This window comes from Choloepus didactylus, chromosome 14 (genome assembly GCF_015220235.1).
Source record: "Choloepus didactylus isolate mChoDid1 chromosome 14, mChoDid1.pri, whole genome shotgun sequence".
NCBI lineage: Eukaryota > Metazoa > Chordata > Mammalia > Pilosa > Megalonychidae > Choloepus > Choloepus didactylus.
In genome coordinates, this window is record NC_051320.1 from 60,394,926 (window position 1) to 60,412,947 (window position 18,022).

Sequence of the window (18,022 nt, forward strand, 5' to 3'; positions counted from 1 at the left end):
AAGCATTTTTGAAACACTAAATCAGACAAAACCAAACCAAACACACCCCTATAAAACTCTGAATTCTAAACAAATAAACATGATTTTAATCTCACATGAAGTACATTATTGTGATAATTGCTATTGAAACTGTGTGCCCCTAAAAAAGAGTTACAAAGAAGAGCCCTATACCAGTGCTTCTTTGCTTTCACACACCTGTAATCCATGGGATAGTGATCCCGAACAAATGCAGGGTTCTCTGCCCAATGCGCCTAACAGCCAATTCATGACACCAGGGTTTCAAAGAGAGAAAAAGTTTATTACTACTCATGAAGCAGGAGATCAGATGACCTATTGGCCCAAAAATCTGTCTCCCCAAGTCTTAGGAGTTCAGGGTTTTTACGGATTCAAACAAGGGGAGATGGAGTTGTCACTATTATAATATTAAGTATAAATAGTGCTGACGCTAGCCTAGAATGACCATTACAATAGTAAGTATAAACATAGGTGAGACTAATTGAGTGGCAGTAATTTCAGGTATTAACTTCTGGCTATTCTACAATTTAGAAACAAAAAACATCAGTAATCATAATCATTTCCAATTCTTAATTTTTTGTTAAAATAGTCTCCTTTATCCAGAAAATCAGAATCAGAACATTCCATTTCTGGACAAGTTTAGATAGTTTCAGTATTTAATTGCTCTTAGTATTAGATGCTTTTAAATTCACTTCATAATATCCTACAGGATTTACCTAACATCTGAAGAGAGGTTAGGAGAAAGAGAACCAGTTGAGAGTGAAATTTTCTTCTATTTTCCTATAAACCTAATTGTTTATTTTGTTTTTACTCCTGATTGAATTCTTTACACCCTTGTCAGTTAACCAAACAAAATGCATTTACCTTTTCTAATCTTGGCTCATAAATCAACTCTTTCAGCTCCTAATTACTTTGGCTGTTCTCCCTTGAAAACTTTCCAATTTATCTAAAACCTTCTTTTGAGGGGACAGGAAGCATGGCTATAAGTGCAGATGTGATGAAACATAGGTCAAGATAAACTTTAACCAACAGTGGGTCATAATATTACATAACACAAGGTTTTATTTAAGAATGCTTTACATTGTAAATCATTACTGAAACCAACCCAGGCATGAATTTTCATTTCTAAACTCATCCTGGAACAAGTGACTTTGTTTCCTTGAAATCAACCATAGGGCCTGCTCAACCCAAGTAAAACAAAAAGAAACCCAACAGTACATTTGAGCCTTGGGGAGAAAAACATTTGGCTGAATTTTCAGCTTCCTCATAGACCTTAAGATTTATTGAGAACCAAGCTTCATGATCCCAATTTATGTTCTAAATCCAGAAGCATATTCCGCTTCTTGATCTCTCCACACTTGACCCCCTGCTCCCTGAGCTCAAAATAGTAATCACACCATTATCTGTCCAAATGTGCCAACCAGAGACTTAAGAGTCACCCTTGACACCTACCACTCTTCTTCCAAGACACCTCAAATCCAATCTATCAGCAAATCCCCTGAGGCTACCTTCTACATACTCCGTGAGCCCCACGACTTCCTGCTCCTTCACCTCCACCACCTGGTGCCATCCTCATGGTCTCCTGAATGAAGTGGTGCAGTGGCCTTTTTACTCTCACTTTGTCCCCAGTCATGCTTGCTACTTCCAATCTTTCAGTGACTTCCCTTTGATCTTAGGATGAAGGAAAAACACTGATTACACAGCCCATAAGGCCCTGCATGACCTGAACGTTGGCTATCTCCTCAGCTTCATTTTGACCCCCTCCCCAACTCATTCCTCCCACTGCAGAAATACTGTCCCTCTCTGCGGCCTGAAACTCTGGGTTCCTTTGCACCTGAGAGAGACATCACCCATGTGCCTTCCTCCTCTGCCTGATTCCTCTACCTAGTCCAGTGGTTGTTAACCCTGGCTGCACACTGGAATCACCTAGGGAACTTTTACTGCACCCCCAGCTATTCTGAGTGATTCGATGTTGTCTGCATCTCTGTATGCCCTGTGCCCCTTATAATGAACATACATATTCTGTAAATGTTTAAGGAAGAAAGGCAGGGAGGAACCAATGAATTTTCCCTTGAAATTGGCGAAATAGGAGATGGAATAATTATGATGATTCACTTTTCCAATAGGGACAATTGCCGGCCTTGGCCATGTAGTTCCCTAATCCTTATATAATAATGTGAATATGAAATGTAGATTCTGGGTTTATCTGAGGCTGAATGATCTGTTGTGTTCAAAGCCCACTGCCTAATCAGTGTTAACTAGGACTTTTTAAAAGATAAATGATCATCTATTTCTCTGTCTATGCCTCTTAAAGAAATTTCTTGATTTAAAAAAAATGATTACCTTTTGTTTTGTTTTACTCCAGTTTTTAAGTTCTTTCCTTTTATGTGTGAACAACAGATCCTTAGTGCTCAGGAACTCATGAATATCTTTATAGCAGGCACTTTCTCTGTTAGATGCAATAAAGTTTAAATGAAAAACTTGTGCCCTCCTCCCACCCCAATATGTTATTTGGCATGAGAGTTCAAGCAATGTTAAGGTGCAGATGCTGGGCAACTGCATAAGTTCATTTATAAGCCTAGTAACCTGCTCAGAAAAACAGCCTGGTGAAGCAAGCCGTCATGATTGGTGACTTGGCAAAATGGAAAAGACCAGATGTGATTGACCCTCAGGTCACTCAAAAATAGTCCACATCAAAAATGTTAAAAAGTGAAATTTCTACTGCATACAATGTATCATTAAAGCTCAGATAAATTAGAGATCCATTTATCTCCAGTCTGTCTGCTATTGAGAACAGGGACCCTGCTTTTCATCTCTATAACCCCTCCACTTTCCTGGCCCTTGGGATTCCAAGGAATATTTGTTGACTGAATTAATGGAACCTAAACATCAACTTGAAATTTTTTTAGTTTGGGGTTATTAGTTATTAGGTTGCAGCATCATGGAAACCTTGATTTCTAGACTTCCTCAGTTACCCATTGAAAACACTCAGACCAGACAAAGGAGAGAGTCAACATGCTATAGAAGTGAAAAATGTGGAATACTTGAATATGAGAACTGAAAGAAAGCAAATTCTAGATTCTGTAAAGTTTGATGAAAGGATTCCAATGCACAACACCCTTAAAGGGCCATATTCCTATTTTATATCAAATAGTTTCAAATTAATTTATTAGATGGTTTGTTTCCTTCCTCTGATTAGTCAAAAGGTAAAGTGTGTAATCAGTACATAGCCATTCAAGAAAATCATAGAATTACAAACCCTTGGGGCTGGAACAGGCAAATTATTAATACAACAAGAAAGTTCAGAGCTCAGTCTCACCAATAATTAAAGAACTGCTCATTAAAAAACATAAAACATTAAAAATCCCATATTTTTCCCATTAAATTGGCAGAGATTTCTTGAAAAGTCAGTATCCACTGTTGGCTAGGATGCAGTGAAATGGGTATTATAATGCATTGATGGTGGGAGCATAAATTGAAGAACAATCTGAATGAATGCATTAAATTCCTTTAAAACATGTCTAATACTCATTGGCCCAGTATTTTCACTGTAGAGGCTGATTTCTAAGTCAATCATCAAGAATATGAACAATGACTTACATACAAGGATGGCTGTCACAACATTATTTATACGAGTATATATTAACATATATACTAACCCAAAACTGAGACCACTGAAATGTCCAACAGTGAGATGATGACAGTGGAGCGGCTGACAGTTTGGAGAATAGAGGATGAAACAAGACGGGTCTGGCACTTGGAGGGGAGCATAAGTTAGGTTTGGAGCATGCTGAGTTTGAGGTGCTTGTGGGCCAGCAGGGTTGTGATATTTGCAGATAGACAGAAATCGAGGCCTGATGCTTAAGAGATGCCAAGGCTAGAGAGAAAGATCTTGGTCTCAGCTTCAGAGGAATTAACAGGACCAAGAAAATCACATTTTCCAACATTATTTCAGGACATGATAAAATGTTTAACAAAGAAAGCCGACTGGACTATAAATAGTATGCACAATTTGATAGAAGAAAAGCATGTGTATATGGTAAAAAAAAAAAAGAAAAAAAAGGAGAAAGAAAGAAAAATCCGAAAGGGGATAGATACCAAAATATTAAAAGTTCAGGTGATCTAAATATTATTTTTCTTTATATATTCTTGCATTTTCCTTTTTTTTTTTTTTTTTTAAAGCAGCTTATTCATTCAACTAAAATTATTGTGTGAGTATAATGCTCCAGCATTTTGCTAAGGGCTGGAAGATGAATATGTAGTTTTCATAATTTTCGAAAATATATTTTTAATTGAAGTTGTTCTTGTAACCAGTTCTCATTTTACAGATAATGAAATGATGACAACTGGGACAGAGGAGGTGACTTGCCCAAGGGTACACGGTAGGCCAAGGAGCTGGAACAACTCCTGAGACCCAGCCCAGAGCTCTGGCCAACGACAAACAACAAAATGGGGATTTGATTTGCAACCAAGTTTTATGACATACTGCTCTTCCACAAACTGAGGAAGCTCTATAAATAATATCCTAAATGAGTGCTTAATCACATGCCTTACACTGCCCTATTGTAAGTAATCACCTTGATGGCATTTTACCAAAAAGTTCCAAAGCAAAGTGTAATCTCCTTTCTGGATAATTTTGAGGACTTTTTGTCCTTTACAAAAAAAAGAGAAGTGTGCTGCATATTTTCTCTCTCTCTCTATTTTAAGTTGATCTCCCTGCCAGCTACTGATGTTGCCAGGTTTTTAATGTGAGTCTGCCCATTCCAACCTGCATATATGGCTGAATATAAATGTGTATATATATTTGAAAACTGGCTGAGCTCTTGTAATTCACTCTCTTATTACAGGATGTAGTTAAACCAGAGTCATAATTTCTTCAGGTTTATCTAATTCACAATATTCATTTGAATAAGAAAAACATTGTACTTCCACATGGATATTGAATTATTGGAAGACTACTATACATCTAGTATAGATCAACAAAATGAAATATGATTTCTTTAAAGAAGAACATTATATCCATTAGTTACATCAGAGAGAAAAGCTTTTACCTGTAATTAAGTAAATCAGTTATAGGCTTTAGAACATCCTCTGACATGAATTAGATTTACAAAATATGTAACCTTTAGCTGACCTATATTTCCTTCTTAAAACTGTGCCCCATCATAAGCTGGTGATCAATAAATAGAATCCCACAAAGAGTATCCCTTCTCTTTGCCAGATATTATAAATGATCAGCCTGGTGGATACAGAAGCAAACAGCTATTGGTCTAATGTCTGGGAGTCCAACTTCTGAAAGCATAATATATCATTTTTACTTTTATGACTTTCTTTACTGAAGGTATCCATTTCTGTATCTTTAGAGATGATGTGGCTATAATGCTATACAAATGCCTCACAAACCTAATCCCTGCACATAAATAAATGTGTATTTATTTTGATTACCTTAAACACCTCCAGCTTTCAGAAGGGGATGATGCTGCTCTATTTTTGAGAAATGCCATTTCATATTAACATGCAGTCTACATGACTTTCTCATCTGTCACTCCTCTGATGTATCTAAACGTTAGAAGTTTTTTCAATAGTCACTTCAGAAAGACGTAGAACCTAGGGGTAAGTTCTCTGGCAACAGAGGTCTCAGAAAGTTCCAAGTTGGAAAAGCCTTACTGGATGTGCAGTCTGAGATGACTGGCAAATGTTTCAATTTCCTCAGCTGCAAGAAGCAGACAGTGATACCTGGGATTGTTGGAAGATAATGCACAATTTAGCACAGTGCCTGGGATATATCAAGTACTTGACAAAATAAATGTTACCTATCATTATTAATAAGAAAACATTTTTCAAGTTTGACATATAACACAATCATCATTTACAAAGAGTTTTTGTCCCTATTTCCTCAAGCCAGAGACCCACCAACATTGCCTTGGAAATTATTGTGAGGACTCTAGGAAAGAGGAAAAAATAATGCCAGAATGCCCTCCTTCCAAAACTCAGACCAAGATGTCAGTGCACAAGTTTATCCATATTCACACATTTGGTTCCCTTTTATGGAGTTTCATCTTTTTGGTGGAGAGAGGGGCAGGGTCACTTATCTCCTGGAATCTGAACAAAGACCAACCAATTTCAAAGCAGACTTTTGCAACTCAGCCCTTTATGTGTACTGTTTAATATTCAACAGGAATTGGATGTTCATTAAATCGTTGACCTTAATCTCTCTGACCATGTTGTTTTCTGCTTAAGACACTAAACTCATGAAGAACAGGGCTGTTTTTTTTTTCAGTGTTTTGAGAGCCTTTAAGCACAATACAATATTAGATGCTAACTAAATCCTCTCAGATGTTGACAATAGACTACAATATGCTGAGAGGATCTGCCTTCTCAATACTGAATTGTAAATCTCTCCATGCAAGGAATCCCAGAATGGTCAAGGAGTAGATAGAAAAATTAAGATCCTCCCAGGGCCTTGGGGCATGCTTATAGAATCTTGAGAAAGGGAGGGAATGTCTCTCCCCCACTGCACTCCAAGCACTTTCTCTGGAACCCTGATGAAGCAAGGAGAAATGAAAGCTACTGCTCAGCTGAGAGGGGAAATGATGCTAGATGAACTACCAAATGGGGATGTTCAATGGAACGTCCTGCCATCATCAACGCACTTTATTAAAGATGAGTCTGTAATAACCGAAGGAGCTTTTACTACAAGTGATAATAGCAGGATACAAAATTTTATATATAGGCATATACACACACATTCACACATATTTGCACAATAAGATCTCAGTTATGTAAAATAAAGCACAAACACAATACATGAAAATATTGTTTGCCATTGAGGGGATTTGGGGTAACATTTTTCTTCTTTCTGCTTTCCAATTTTTTTATTCCAAGTGTCTATAACAATCATTTATCACTTTGATATCAAATTTTGGTTTAAAATATAAAAATAAATTCATTAAAATTTAGCATATTTTACTTTTTAGCCAAAAACAAAAATGAGTATCCAAAACAAAGTTTGCCGATTTTCAAAATAGATAATGATCTGTCCTTCAAAAGAATTTGTTCATTGACCTGCTAATAAAGGTGATTAATTAGTAACTAGGAAGAAGCTTTCCAAATATTGGTGTGCCCAGCATTACCCAGACCCATCTCTCTGGGTCAAAGCTTCTTGCTTTTCTTTTTGCTGGTAAGTAGTCTGGTCAGTCATAGAAAACTAGCGAATATGGGGTGGGGAGGGGTGTAAGGAGAGTAAAATTGCTAGGTATCAGTACGGTAGGCAAACAAATTCTCCTCAAAACTGCTTTAAAAGACTGCAGAATGGAACTTTGAATAGGAAGTGAGACATGGTAGGTTAGTATAGGCTGGAGTGAAATAGTGACACATCCCAGAGTAATTTGGGCAGATAATAAAAAATATATTTACAGCCTCCCCCTCCCCAGCCCCAAGGATCTGGGGGAAGGTGCGGATGTGTTGGACATCCTCACCTGGACTGGTGTTGATGTTGTCACAAACATTGGGACTGGAGGTTTGATGTGCTGAGCCCTCGAGCATGGGACTTGCCCTTATGAAGCTCATTACCACAAAGGAGAGTCTAAACTTGCATGTAATGGTGCCTAAGAGTCTCCCCCTGAGTACCTCTTTGTTGCTCAGATGTAGCCCTCTCTCTCTCTAACTGAGCCATCTCGACAACTGAACTCGCTGCCCTCCCCCCTACGTGGGACCCGACTCCAAGGGGTGTAAATCTCCCTGGCAATGCAGAATATGACTCCCAGGAATGAATGTGGACCCGGCACCCGGCATCGTGGGACTGAGAGTATCTTCTTGACCAAAAGGGGGATGCAAAATGAGATGAAATAGTTTCAGTGGCTGAGAGATTTCAAATGGAGTCGAGAGGTCACTCTGGTGGACATTCTTATGCACTATATAGATAACACCTCTTAGGTTTTAATGTATTGGAATAGCTAGAAGTAAATACCTGAAACTACCAAACTCCAACCCAGCAGTCTGGACTCCTGAAGACAATTATATAATAATGTAGATTACAAGGGGTGACAGTGTGATTGTGAAGACCTTGTGGATCACACCCCCTTTATCTAGTGTATGGATGAGTAGAAAAATGGGGATAAAAACTAAAGGACAAATGGGGTGGGATGGGGGGATGATTTGGGTGTTCTTTTTTCACTTTTATTTTTTATTCTTGTTCTAGTTCTTTCTGATGCAAGGAAAATGTTCAGAGATAGATTGTGGTGATGAACGCATAACTATGTTATCATACTGTGGACAAGGGATTGTATATCATGGATGATTGTATGGTGTGTGAAAGTATTTCAATAAAACTGAATTTAATGAAAAAAAAAAAAAAAAAAAAAGACTGCAGAGGCTATGCTCGAACTAAATAGCCCGACCTGTTTCACATATCAATGTGTAGCCCTCGGGAAAACCTCGTGGACAGCCCTGGGCAAGAGCCTTGGTTTTAGGGATGTCAACACCCCTTCATTTTTGGAAGAACCCATTTTCTCAACTCAGCCCCAAAATGTAAGACTCAGGAGGAGGCGGGTTTGGCTGAGAACAGAGTTGTAACTTTGTGATGTTTCTGTAAAGCTGCTTTATTCAACTTCTGGTGTTCCTTTCAGTGACCCCTGGTTTGGAGACCTTTGTGCCCAGTGAAACCCAAACCCAGCCCTTATCAGGGGGATGGGTAATCAGCCACCTCGGTGTGAATCACATAGAGGGTGATAAATGATCAAGATAAACATTCCCGCCCTCAAGGAGCTCAGAGCCAGCGGTGACATATTTCAGGGGATTTGCAATCTGACCACCAGGGGATCGGCAATCCGACCAGCCTCCTCAGTAAAAGGGCAGGTACTCAATCGACAAGAGTCAGGGTCCCTATCTGATGTCCCTGGGGCAAACCAGCAAGCAAACCCGCTCCAGAAGAGATGGGCCGAGGTCGCCTTGGAGCAAGTGTGGTGTGGGTGCTGGATTATTTCCAGAGTATTATTTCTGGTAAATTCTTTCCATGGGGGCAAATGTCATGGATGCCGTGGGTTTTCCAGCCCATCCGGCCCTAATTCAGACTCTTTTCACCTGTCACCATACACTGCTAACCTTGAGTTAAGGCAATAGCTACTAGGTGGATGGATTTTTCGTTCGTTTGGGATGGAGGACGGGGAAAATGGCTGGGAGTGCAGACCTAAGAAACAGATTCTATAGATTTTATGTTAGACTCGTGGAACAGCCTGGCTTCTCAGAAAACGAAGGAAAATGGAGGATTCTTGGGGTACGGGATAGAGAGAAATGAAGGGAACAGGCTGCCTTCAACTTGTCAATTTCCCCGAACCTAGGAGTAGAGGGCGGCTGGCTGAGCCACCGAAAAGGGGTGCCTGGAAGGAGGGAGCTCAGCGCGGAGAATCTGAATCCCAGCTCCACAACCGCCATGGACTCCGCGGCTCACTCCTGCCCACCCAGTCCCCGGGCGGACCCCTGGGGCGGCTGGAGGGCGGGCGGCGCATCCCGAGGTGGACGGCGCGGCGGGCACGGGTACCTTGGTGCCCTGGTGGAAGTCGTCGACGGACTGCGTGCCCATGAAGGGGAACTGCATGTGCGTGTGCGTGTCGATGCCTCCGGGCAGGACGAGCTTGCCGGCGGCGTCCAGGACCCGCAGCCCCGCGGGCGCGCCCCCTGGTGGCAGCAGGTCACGCCCGAGCGCCCGCACCACGCCGTCCTCCACCAGCACGTCGGCCGCCTGCGAGAAGTCCTCGTTGACCACGCGACCCCCGCGGATCAGGAGCCGCGACGGCGCAGCCATGGCGAGGGGCGCGCGGGGCCTCGGCCGGCGGTGGGCTGCTCGCAGAGACTGTCTTGGGTAAGCGGGGGTCGCTCTCGTTCAAGGTCCCCGTGGACAGTCCCGGGTCTCAGTAACAAACGAGGGTCGAGCTCGGAGTTTTTGACCCGGCCGCAGGGTGCCGGCTCCGCCCCTCGGAAGGCGGGGCTGGAGCCTGAAGGGCAGACAGAATAGGAGTGGAGCCCCGGGCTTCTGCAAGGGCTCTGTCGCCCTGAATCCAGGTGTTTGCCACCCAGGATTCTAAGTCATTGGAAGGGAGAGATCATGGAATTTTAAAAATGAGGGACATTTGTTTTCCATAAGAAAAAGCGTTTTGGGAGAAAGAAATCCACCTCATCTCTTCCCTTGGTGAGGGGTGTATCTGTAGAGAGAGAGAGAGAGAGAGAGAGAGACGGAAACCACAACTACCACCAGCAACAGCAACAAGAGCGATCCCCTAACCTTAAAAATTAGAACAGAACCAATTGATCTGGATTTCCTTTAAATATTCTTTACACAAGGAACAAATCATCAGACAGTGTGTGCAAGTTCAGAGTAAAATATTTACTATTTGGAACTAAAATGACCTAGTTTCAACTATCCTCCAGGTTTTAATGATTTAACGGGTACCTGCAAGTTTTTTTCTTGGAAACAGGAACTGCAACTCTCAAGATCTAGGATTTTGGTTCCAGCTTTTCCACAAAACAAGTGTAGAGGTCTTCAGTTAAATCTTTTATCCTTTTGGTTCCTTAGATTGCTCGTAATATAAAACTGAGGAAATCCTTGGTCTTACTTTCCCTCCAGATTTGCTCTGAGAAACAAATATAAAGAAGGATGTGCATGCAGATGAATAAAATGGGAAGTGCTAAACAAATTTACGTAACAAATACTAGATATGTAAGGACTGGCTGTGGTGAGGATTACAGGGGTGGGGATTAAGCAACCTTCCTGTCCTCAAGAAACCAACGGTGGTCATGAGTTCTTCATTGTTCAAGCTGGTTGGCACAGAAGTGTGAGTTCGTTATAACAGTCTATTTATCTACTTCTGTATGTGTTTGAAATTTTCAAAAATAAATGTTTTTGAAAAAAAAAACCAGTGGTGACACACATATTTCAATATATAAAAAAATTAAAAATTCTATCTTTGAGAGAGGGAGAAGATAAAGAGTTTAGAGGAAAGAGTTTATTTCTGGCTTAAACACAGAAGATTAGATATGGAAGATTAGATATGGAAGAGTCACTAAGAGCTATTTGAACCAGGATGGAGAATATGAATATCTAGATGAGGGGTGTGGTGATTTGAAGTTGTATGTACCCCAGAAAGATGTGTTCTTAAATTTAATCCATTCTTGTGGGTATGGACCCATTGTAAGTAGGACCTTTTGAGGAGGCTACTTCAGTTAAGATATGACACACCTCATTCAGGAGATGAGTCTTCATCCTATTACTGGAGTCCTTTATAAATGGAATAAATACAGAGAGAGAAAAAAAGCCATTGTAGCCAGAAGCTGAAATCAAGGAAACCTGGAAGAGGAGGGAAAGACCAGCAGATACTGCCATGTGCCTTGCCATGTGGCAGAAGAGCCAAGGATCACCAGGAGCCCATCTTTGGGAAGAAATCATCGCCCTGATGATGCCTTGATTGTAAACTAATAAATTCCCATTGTTTAAACCAACCCATTTCAGTATCTGCTTTCAGCAGCCTAGAAAACTAAAACAAGGGGTGAGAAAAAGAAATAGCATTCTAACTAGGAGGGATGGTATGGTTAAAGGCACAGCAGAGGTGATGCAAGTTTGGGAGTCTGAACTCCATTTGGTTAAACTAGGGGGTAGGGTCAGATTGAACTATGGTCATATCTTTACCTACAGGGTAAGAAAAGGAGACACAGCAGGAGTGGTCAGAGGAAAGGGAGCTCCAAGAGCACTGAGTGATACTAACAACAGGAATGCAGAATTCCAAGAAAGCAAGGCAAGCAGGAGAGTGTAGTGTATTTGTTGTTCTGGCATATATTCTATTCTTTCTTCTGGTAACAGTAACTGGAGTTTCTTTGGAGGGAAATTCCCCTCCCACCTCTCACTGTACGTGGCTTGAGAAACTGATGCTACCTATTGCTCCTAGACTGAGCTGCTCACCTAGGCCTTGCCAATCACAGCAGGGCTCAGTGCTAGGCACATGCCTCCAGCAAACTAGCGTGTCCAGTGAGAGCAGATCCCAAGGCTTTTGTTAGGCTTACCAACCAGAAGCTTGTTCTTCCCTGCTGGACTTGAATCTAGGGAGAGGTAAACAAGAGGCTTCTCGGAGCATCTAGACAACACAAGGAAGTAGCCTTTCTGTGAGCAGCCAATGCAGAGGAGACCAGGGGGAAAAGATGAGAGAGACTGGGTTCTTACAACATTATCTGAACTCCTGAACCCAACCATGCCTTTGACTTTTTGCTGACTCTGGTTTACTTTGGATCTTCTGTCACTTTCAACAGTCAACTAACAGAGACTGAAAAGATACCATTGGGTTTGGAAACTAGGTGGTTACACGTGACCTTGGAGATGGCAATTTCTATAGTGGAATGCAAGATATTATTATTGCCAAATGTTTTTGAGTCTCAGATTACACCTTAAAATGATTAAAAATTTAGAAAGCATCAATAATTTGACATTCTATAGACTTGGCTGTCAAACCAAGAAAAAGAAACTGGGATGGTTGTGCAATTTGACACAAGGAACTTTAGGTAAATGTGCAAGGAGTAATTACAAATATATTGAAACTCTGAGAAGCTGCACAAGTAAGCACCACCCAAGGAAAATAAGATTGGATATCAGTGTGGTTGTGGCATCTTTTCTAAAACTGTCTAGATGAATAATTTCAAAGGTTTCTTTACTTATAGACACTTCATATCATGAAATGCCTTGTAACTGAAAACTTTTATCAGAAAAGGTAGTTTGTAGAAATGTCATTGAAGTATGAGGAAATGGCTATTTGAGTTGTACCAACAGCAATAGAAGGGAGAGGAGAGTAAGTTTAAGGGATGCTGGCTCACAAAAAAAGGTTTCCACCCCTTTTTCTAGTCATCGTTTCCCCATACCAGTTTGCATGACAGGATGCTGAGCTGGGAATGCATGCTCAGCAGTGGAAATTTGTCTTCAGTACACCCTCACCTTCCTTTTTTTTGTTTTTTGGTTCCATTTAGCCACCTTCTTACCTGGACACTCAGTGCCCTCAAACAGCCTAAACAAATATTGAAGCACATTGTTGGGGAAGTAGGACACCTGCTGCTTTGCATTCTTCTTGCTGGGGAAGGAATCAGTTGGATTAACTAACATGGGAAGGTATGTCTGAGAAGGCATGACTCCTCAGAGGAATATTTACATTTTAAAGGAGGGTTACAAAGATTGTTGATGCTTAACCCTCAAGAACACATCTGCTTTGAGTATAGGTAGGAGCAATTTGGCAGGAAGATCTTCCCCAGCCTGACAGATGAACTAACGGGCCAGAAAGGCCAGATCAAGCAGGTGACTTTCTTCACTGAGTGGTTCAGATTTTATTAACAAGTGCACTGGACCCAGTCTTATTTAAGTGAGCTTGAGCAAGTCACTTACTCTCAAGGCTCAGTCTCCTCTGCTGAGAAACAAGGAGCTAAGTTGACAAGAACTTCTGAGACCCAGCCTTGGCACAGTCTTATGATTCTGTGAACAAGAACAAGAAGCCCATTCAGAGAGTCCTAAAATTAAACTCTTGGTTCATGATGAGTGAATTATTGACCAAGTAGACTTTCTGGATTCAGGACCATTTTATTTCTTGTCCCTGCTTGGGCAAGTTGCTACGAAATGTAAAGCCTGCAATCAACTGGGGGCTGATGCTTGGCAGGACCAGTTTAATCATCCTTGGGCTGATCAACAGGGGCAACATTTTTTATGACTGCTCAGCAGTAGTGTCCATGATAGGCAGGGAAGGTCTCCCTTGACTTTACAGGGACAGAGAGAGAAAGAGAGCTGGCTCATTGCACGACTCCAGAGGGCGCTGTTCCCTGAAGCATACCTCCTGGGCAAAGGTAGAAAATAGTTGACCCGAATAACAATAACAGCAGCAGTAGCTGAGATTTATTGAGCATTTACATCAAGTCAGTACTGAGTCAAATTCCTTACCTGTATTATCTTACTTAATCCTCACAAGTCTAAGAGCTAAGTACTATTTTCCCCTTGAACAGTCTTTTGAGGTTAAATGATTTGCCCACGGTCACATAGGAGTAAATTCTGGAGGCAAGTCTTTCGTGCCTGAACTTTGGATTTACCCATTACATAAACTGGGTTCAAATCCTGGCTGCACCTGGGTCTCAGGTTACATAAATGGAGAAATGATGATTCAGGAATGAAATCTAGGTTCCTACCACTTACTCCTGGCCTCCGTCTCTTCTGACATGTTGTGTCAAAGCTGGTTCATATAGTCATCTAAATATGGTGGAAACTTTGCATGATTTTGTTCTGGTGACTAATGTCATGAGTGTCAAAGAAAAAAAAAAAAAAAACATTGCAAAGAAGCCTTCCCTATAACAGTATTGCTGGGACCAGATCCAAAACACCAGCAGGGGAAAATCTTTCAGGGAATGCTACAGTTTAACTCCAAGAAATGCAAGGAAATACTTTCTAAAAAGTTTTTATTTCCTATACAATCTGGTATTACATGTCGTCATTGTTGTTTGCTTATTTTGTTGTTGTTTTTAAAAGATACTCTGATGCTAAGCTGGCAGTTTCAAGCATATCCTGGAAAAGTTGGCTCTAACCATGTGTATTAATTTCCTACAGCTGCAGTAAACAAATTACCACAAACTAGGTGGCTTGAAAGAACACACATTTATTCTCTTACAATTCTCGAGGCCAGGAGTCTGAAGTTAGTTTCAGTGGGCTCAAGCCAAGGTGTTGGCAGGGCTGACTCCTCCTGGAGGCTCTGAGGGGAGAAGGTGTTTCCTTGCTCAGCTTCAGGTGGCTGCTGGCCCTCCTTGGTTTGTGACCCCTCGCCCAGTGTGTCTCTGTGATCACGATTTCTCCTCTTCTCTGTCAAATCTCTCTCCTTCCCTCTTATAAGAATGCTCGTGATTACATTTAAAGTCCACCCAGATAATCCAGGGTAGTCTTCCCATCTCAATATCTTTAACTTTGTCACACCTACAAAGTCCCTTTTGTCGTCTAAGGGAACATTTAAAAGTTCCAGAGACTAGAACAGGGATCTTTTTGGGAGTCATAATTCAGCCTCTTGCATGCCTATCTTTGATCCTCTTGGGTGGCTGAACAAAATGACACTGCCTTCTTAAGTGATGGGATAGGAACACAAAGCTCAGCCTGAAGGCTCTTCTGCTCCCTCTGCCAGTAGCACTAACTTGTGCTTCCAGAAACCCTCCTGCTCTTTTTTTTAAAAAATTCAAGTTTATTGAGACATATTCACATACCATACAATCATCCACAATGTACAATCAGTTGTTCACAGTACCATTATATAGTTGTGCATTCATCACCACAATCAATTTTTGAATATTTCCATTACCACACACAAAAAAGATTAAGAATAAAAGTTAAAGTAAAAAAGAACACCCAAAACATCCCATATAACAAACTCCATAAGGGCAAACCCCAAGATCAAGGCTCAGCCTTCTAAACTAGTAGCCCCCAATGCTTGTGAGAATATCATTAATTCCCCAGGTGGAGAAATTTAATATTTCCACATTTCCCTCCAGTCCCTTAAGGGGGGCTTTGCAAATACATTTTTATTCTCTCCCCAGATTACTCTGAGATGTATTGGGGCTCCACACTAACCTGTACAAACCAACCAGATTTCACTCCCTATTCAATGTTCCATGTAATTATGATGTTTGAATAAACTGACCATACAAGTTAGATTGTATAGTATGTTACAAAAAATAACCATTACAATTCAGGAATAGATGTACCTCTTACTCTTTTAATTCATTCATACTGTGTTGTGATTTCCAAGTTATTTTGAGCTTTCATAAAAAATATATTCCAGCAACATAATAATGCTTGGGGAAATGATTGAAAGTGCTCCCTTGATTAGAAGGAATCTAATAAAGTGGTTACAAGCTTGCACTTTTGAGCCAAACTGACCTGGATTTGAGTTCTGGCTTTTATAATGTATTATCTGTGGTTTCTTTGCTGAGTTTCTTAATCTTTCATTCTAAAGCTCTGTTTCCTGCTCATGATGGTACCAATGTGTAGACTGTCTGTGACTTTAAATGAGATAATTCATTTGAAGCTTGCAGCTTTTTCCTATTATTATTAGAAAAACCAACTATTATTAAGACATAAGAGCAAATCTTTGGAAAAAATACTATTTGGATTTTTGCTTCATAGGACAAAGAGGATTTGAATATTGTATTTTTTTAATTCCGTTTTGTTGATATACTCACATACCGTACAGTCACCCATGGTGTACAATTACCTGTTCACAGTACCATCATATAGTTGTGCATTCATCACCCCAATCTATTTTAGAACATTTTCTTTAAACCAGAAAGAATCAGAATAAGAATAAAAAATAAAAGTAAAAAAGAACACCCAAATCACCCCCTCATCCCACCCTATTTTTCATTTCGTTTTTGTCCCCATTTTTCTACTCATCCATCCATACACCGGATAAAGGGAGTGCGATCCACCAGGTTTTCACAATCACACTGTCACCCCTTGTAAGCTACATTGTTATACAATCGTCTTCAAGAGTCAAGGCTGCTGGGTTGGAGTTTGGTAGTTTCAGGTATTTACTTCTAGCTATTCCATGAATATTGTATTTTATGTATTCTTATTTTTAAAATAAAAAATACAGCAAAATGCATAGTCAAATTCGCTTTTTACACACACAGTTCCATGAAGTCTGACAAACACAGTCATGTAACCACCATCACAATCAAGATAGAGAATACATCCATCACCCCACATAAGTTTCCTTGTGCCCCTTTTGCCATCAATCTCTTTACCTAGGCCTGGCTTCTGGCACTCGTTGATCTCCTTTCTGTTATTTGTATTTTCTTTTCTTTTTAAAAGACATATTTAACTTTAAGCTTGGATACAAAACTAAGCTGCAGGAGAGTTTAACTACTTTGGTTCTGAAAGTCACCTGTAATTTGGCAGCACTGTTCCTGTACCCTACATCTAGGAGATAAAACAAAAACTCCTGATGCTGTCAAGGTCTAAAGCCAAAGGGACCTAGAGGCAGACCTTACTGGATTTACTCCAACTTTTTCATTATCCTGGGTGTCCTTGGGCCAGATCCACAGCCAGGACTGAAGCAGGGGAGCAGGTGATCTTCGCAACACTGTTTTACATTTATGTAGCCAGGACAATGGTAAGGCTCTGATAATGGAGGTGCTGGAGGAATCAGTGTAAAAGCCAGACCAGGAGACCCAGATAGAGGGCAAAGTGTGGCCCCTTTTAGGTGCACTGTTTCCACCTGGGATCACTCCCTTTGAAGTCAGAACCTTAGAGCCTTGCACTGCTGCTCTGGCTGTGCCAGCTAATTTACCATGCCCTTATTTCTTTACTTTAAATAGAAGGGTAGCAGAGTCAGATACCTTCCGTCTTTGTAAAAAAGAGTTTTCACCTCCTTGGAAGAAAATTACTCTTTCACTGTAAGAGGTGTTCATTTTGAACCAGACACAGTAAACCCAGTGAAAATGTTGTTATAGGTGAAGGATAAAATACCTCAGTACCCATCTGTTAAATAATTGTGAGCTTAAGGGTGCTAATCTGAGAACTGATATCATATTATCTTTGTATTCAAAGATCTATCACAAAGCACAGCGGTGCATAGCAATAGCTCACCTTTGTTTTCATTTTCATCTTGTCAACTTTATAGGACTGGGCTCTTTTAAGAACGTAGTTGAGAGTCTCATTTAGACTTCTTTGGAGCCCCAAATTTAGCTTCAGCCTCATTTACTTTCTAGTTCACACTTTATTTTCAAAGAATTTCATATGAGTGTTAGGAAAAACCAGTATCGAACTATTGTGTTGCAAAATACGTAATTGTAATGCTGAAATAAACCACTAGATGGTATCTTGAACAGATCAGTTATTCTTTTGGTATCCTTTCTTCAAAACTGGTAAGGGAAATAGCTTGTTTCTTTGTACCCTTAAATGTATCCTTTTATGGTCATCTAGAACATACAATTCCAGTTTCATATTATAAAATTA

General features: G+C 40.5%; 1 protein-coding gene across 2 annotated transcripts in view; it reads right to left on the minus strand.

Moving 5' to 3' along the window:
* DPYS (dihydropyrimidinase) overlaps window positions 1-10,185 on the minus strand; it is an 89,450-nt gene extending 79,265 nt beyond the window's left edge. For both annotated transcript variants that reach the window (XM_037802894.1, XM_037802895.1), the window contains exon 1: window positions 9,554-10,185. In XM_037802894.1, the coding sequence (XP_037658822.1) occupies window positions 9,554-9,817 (264 nt within the window). In that variant the 5' untranslated portion in view covers window positions 9,818-10,185. The remainder of the gene's footprint in view (window positions 1-9,553) is intronic.
* Window positions 10,186-18,022: the final 7,837 nt, after the last annotated feature.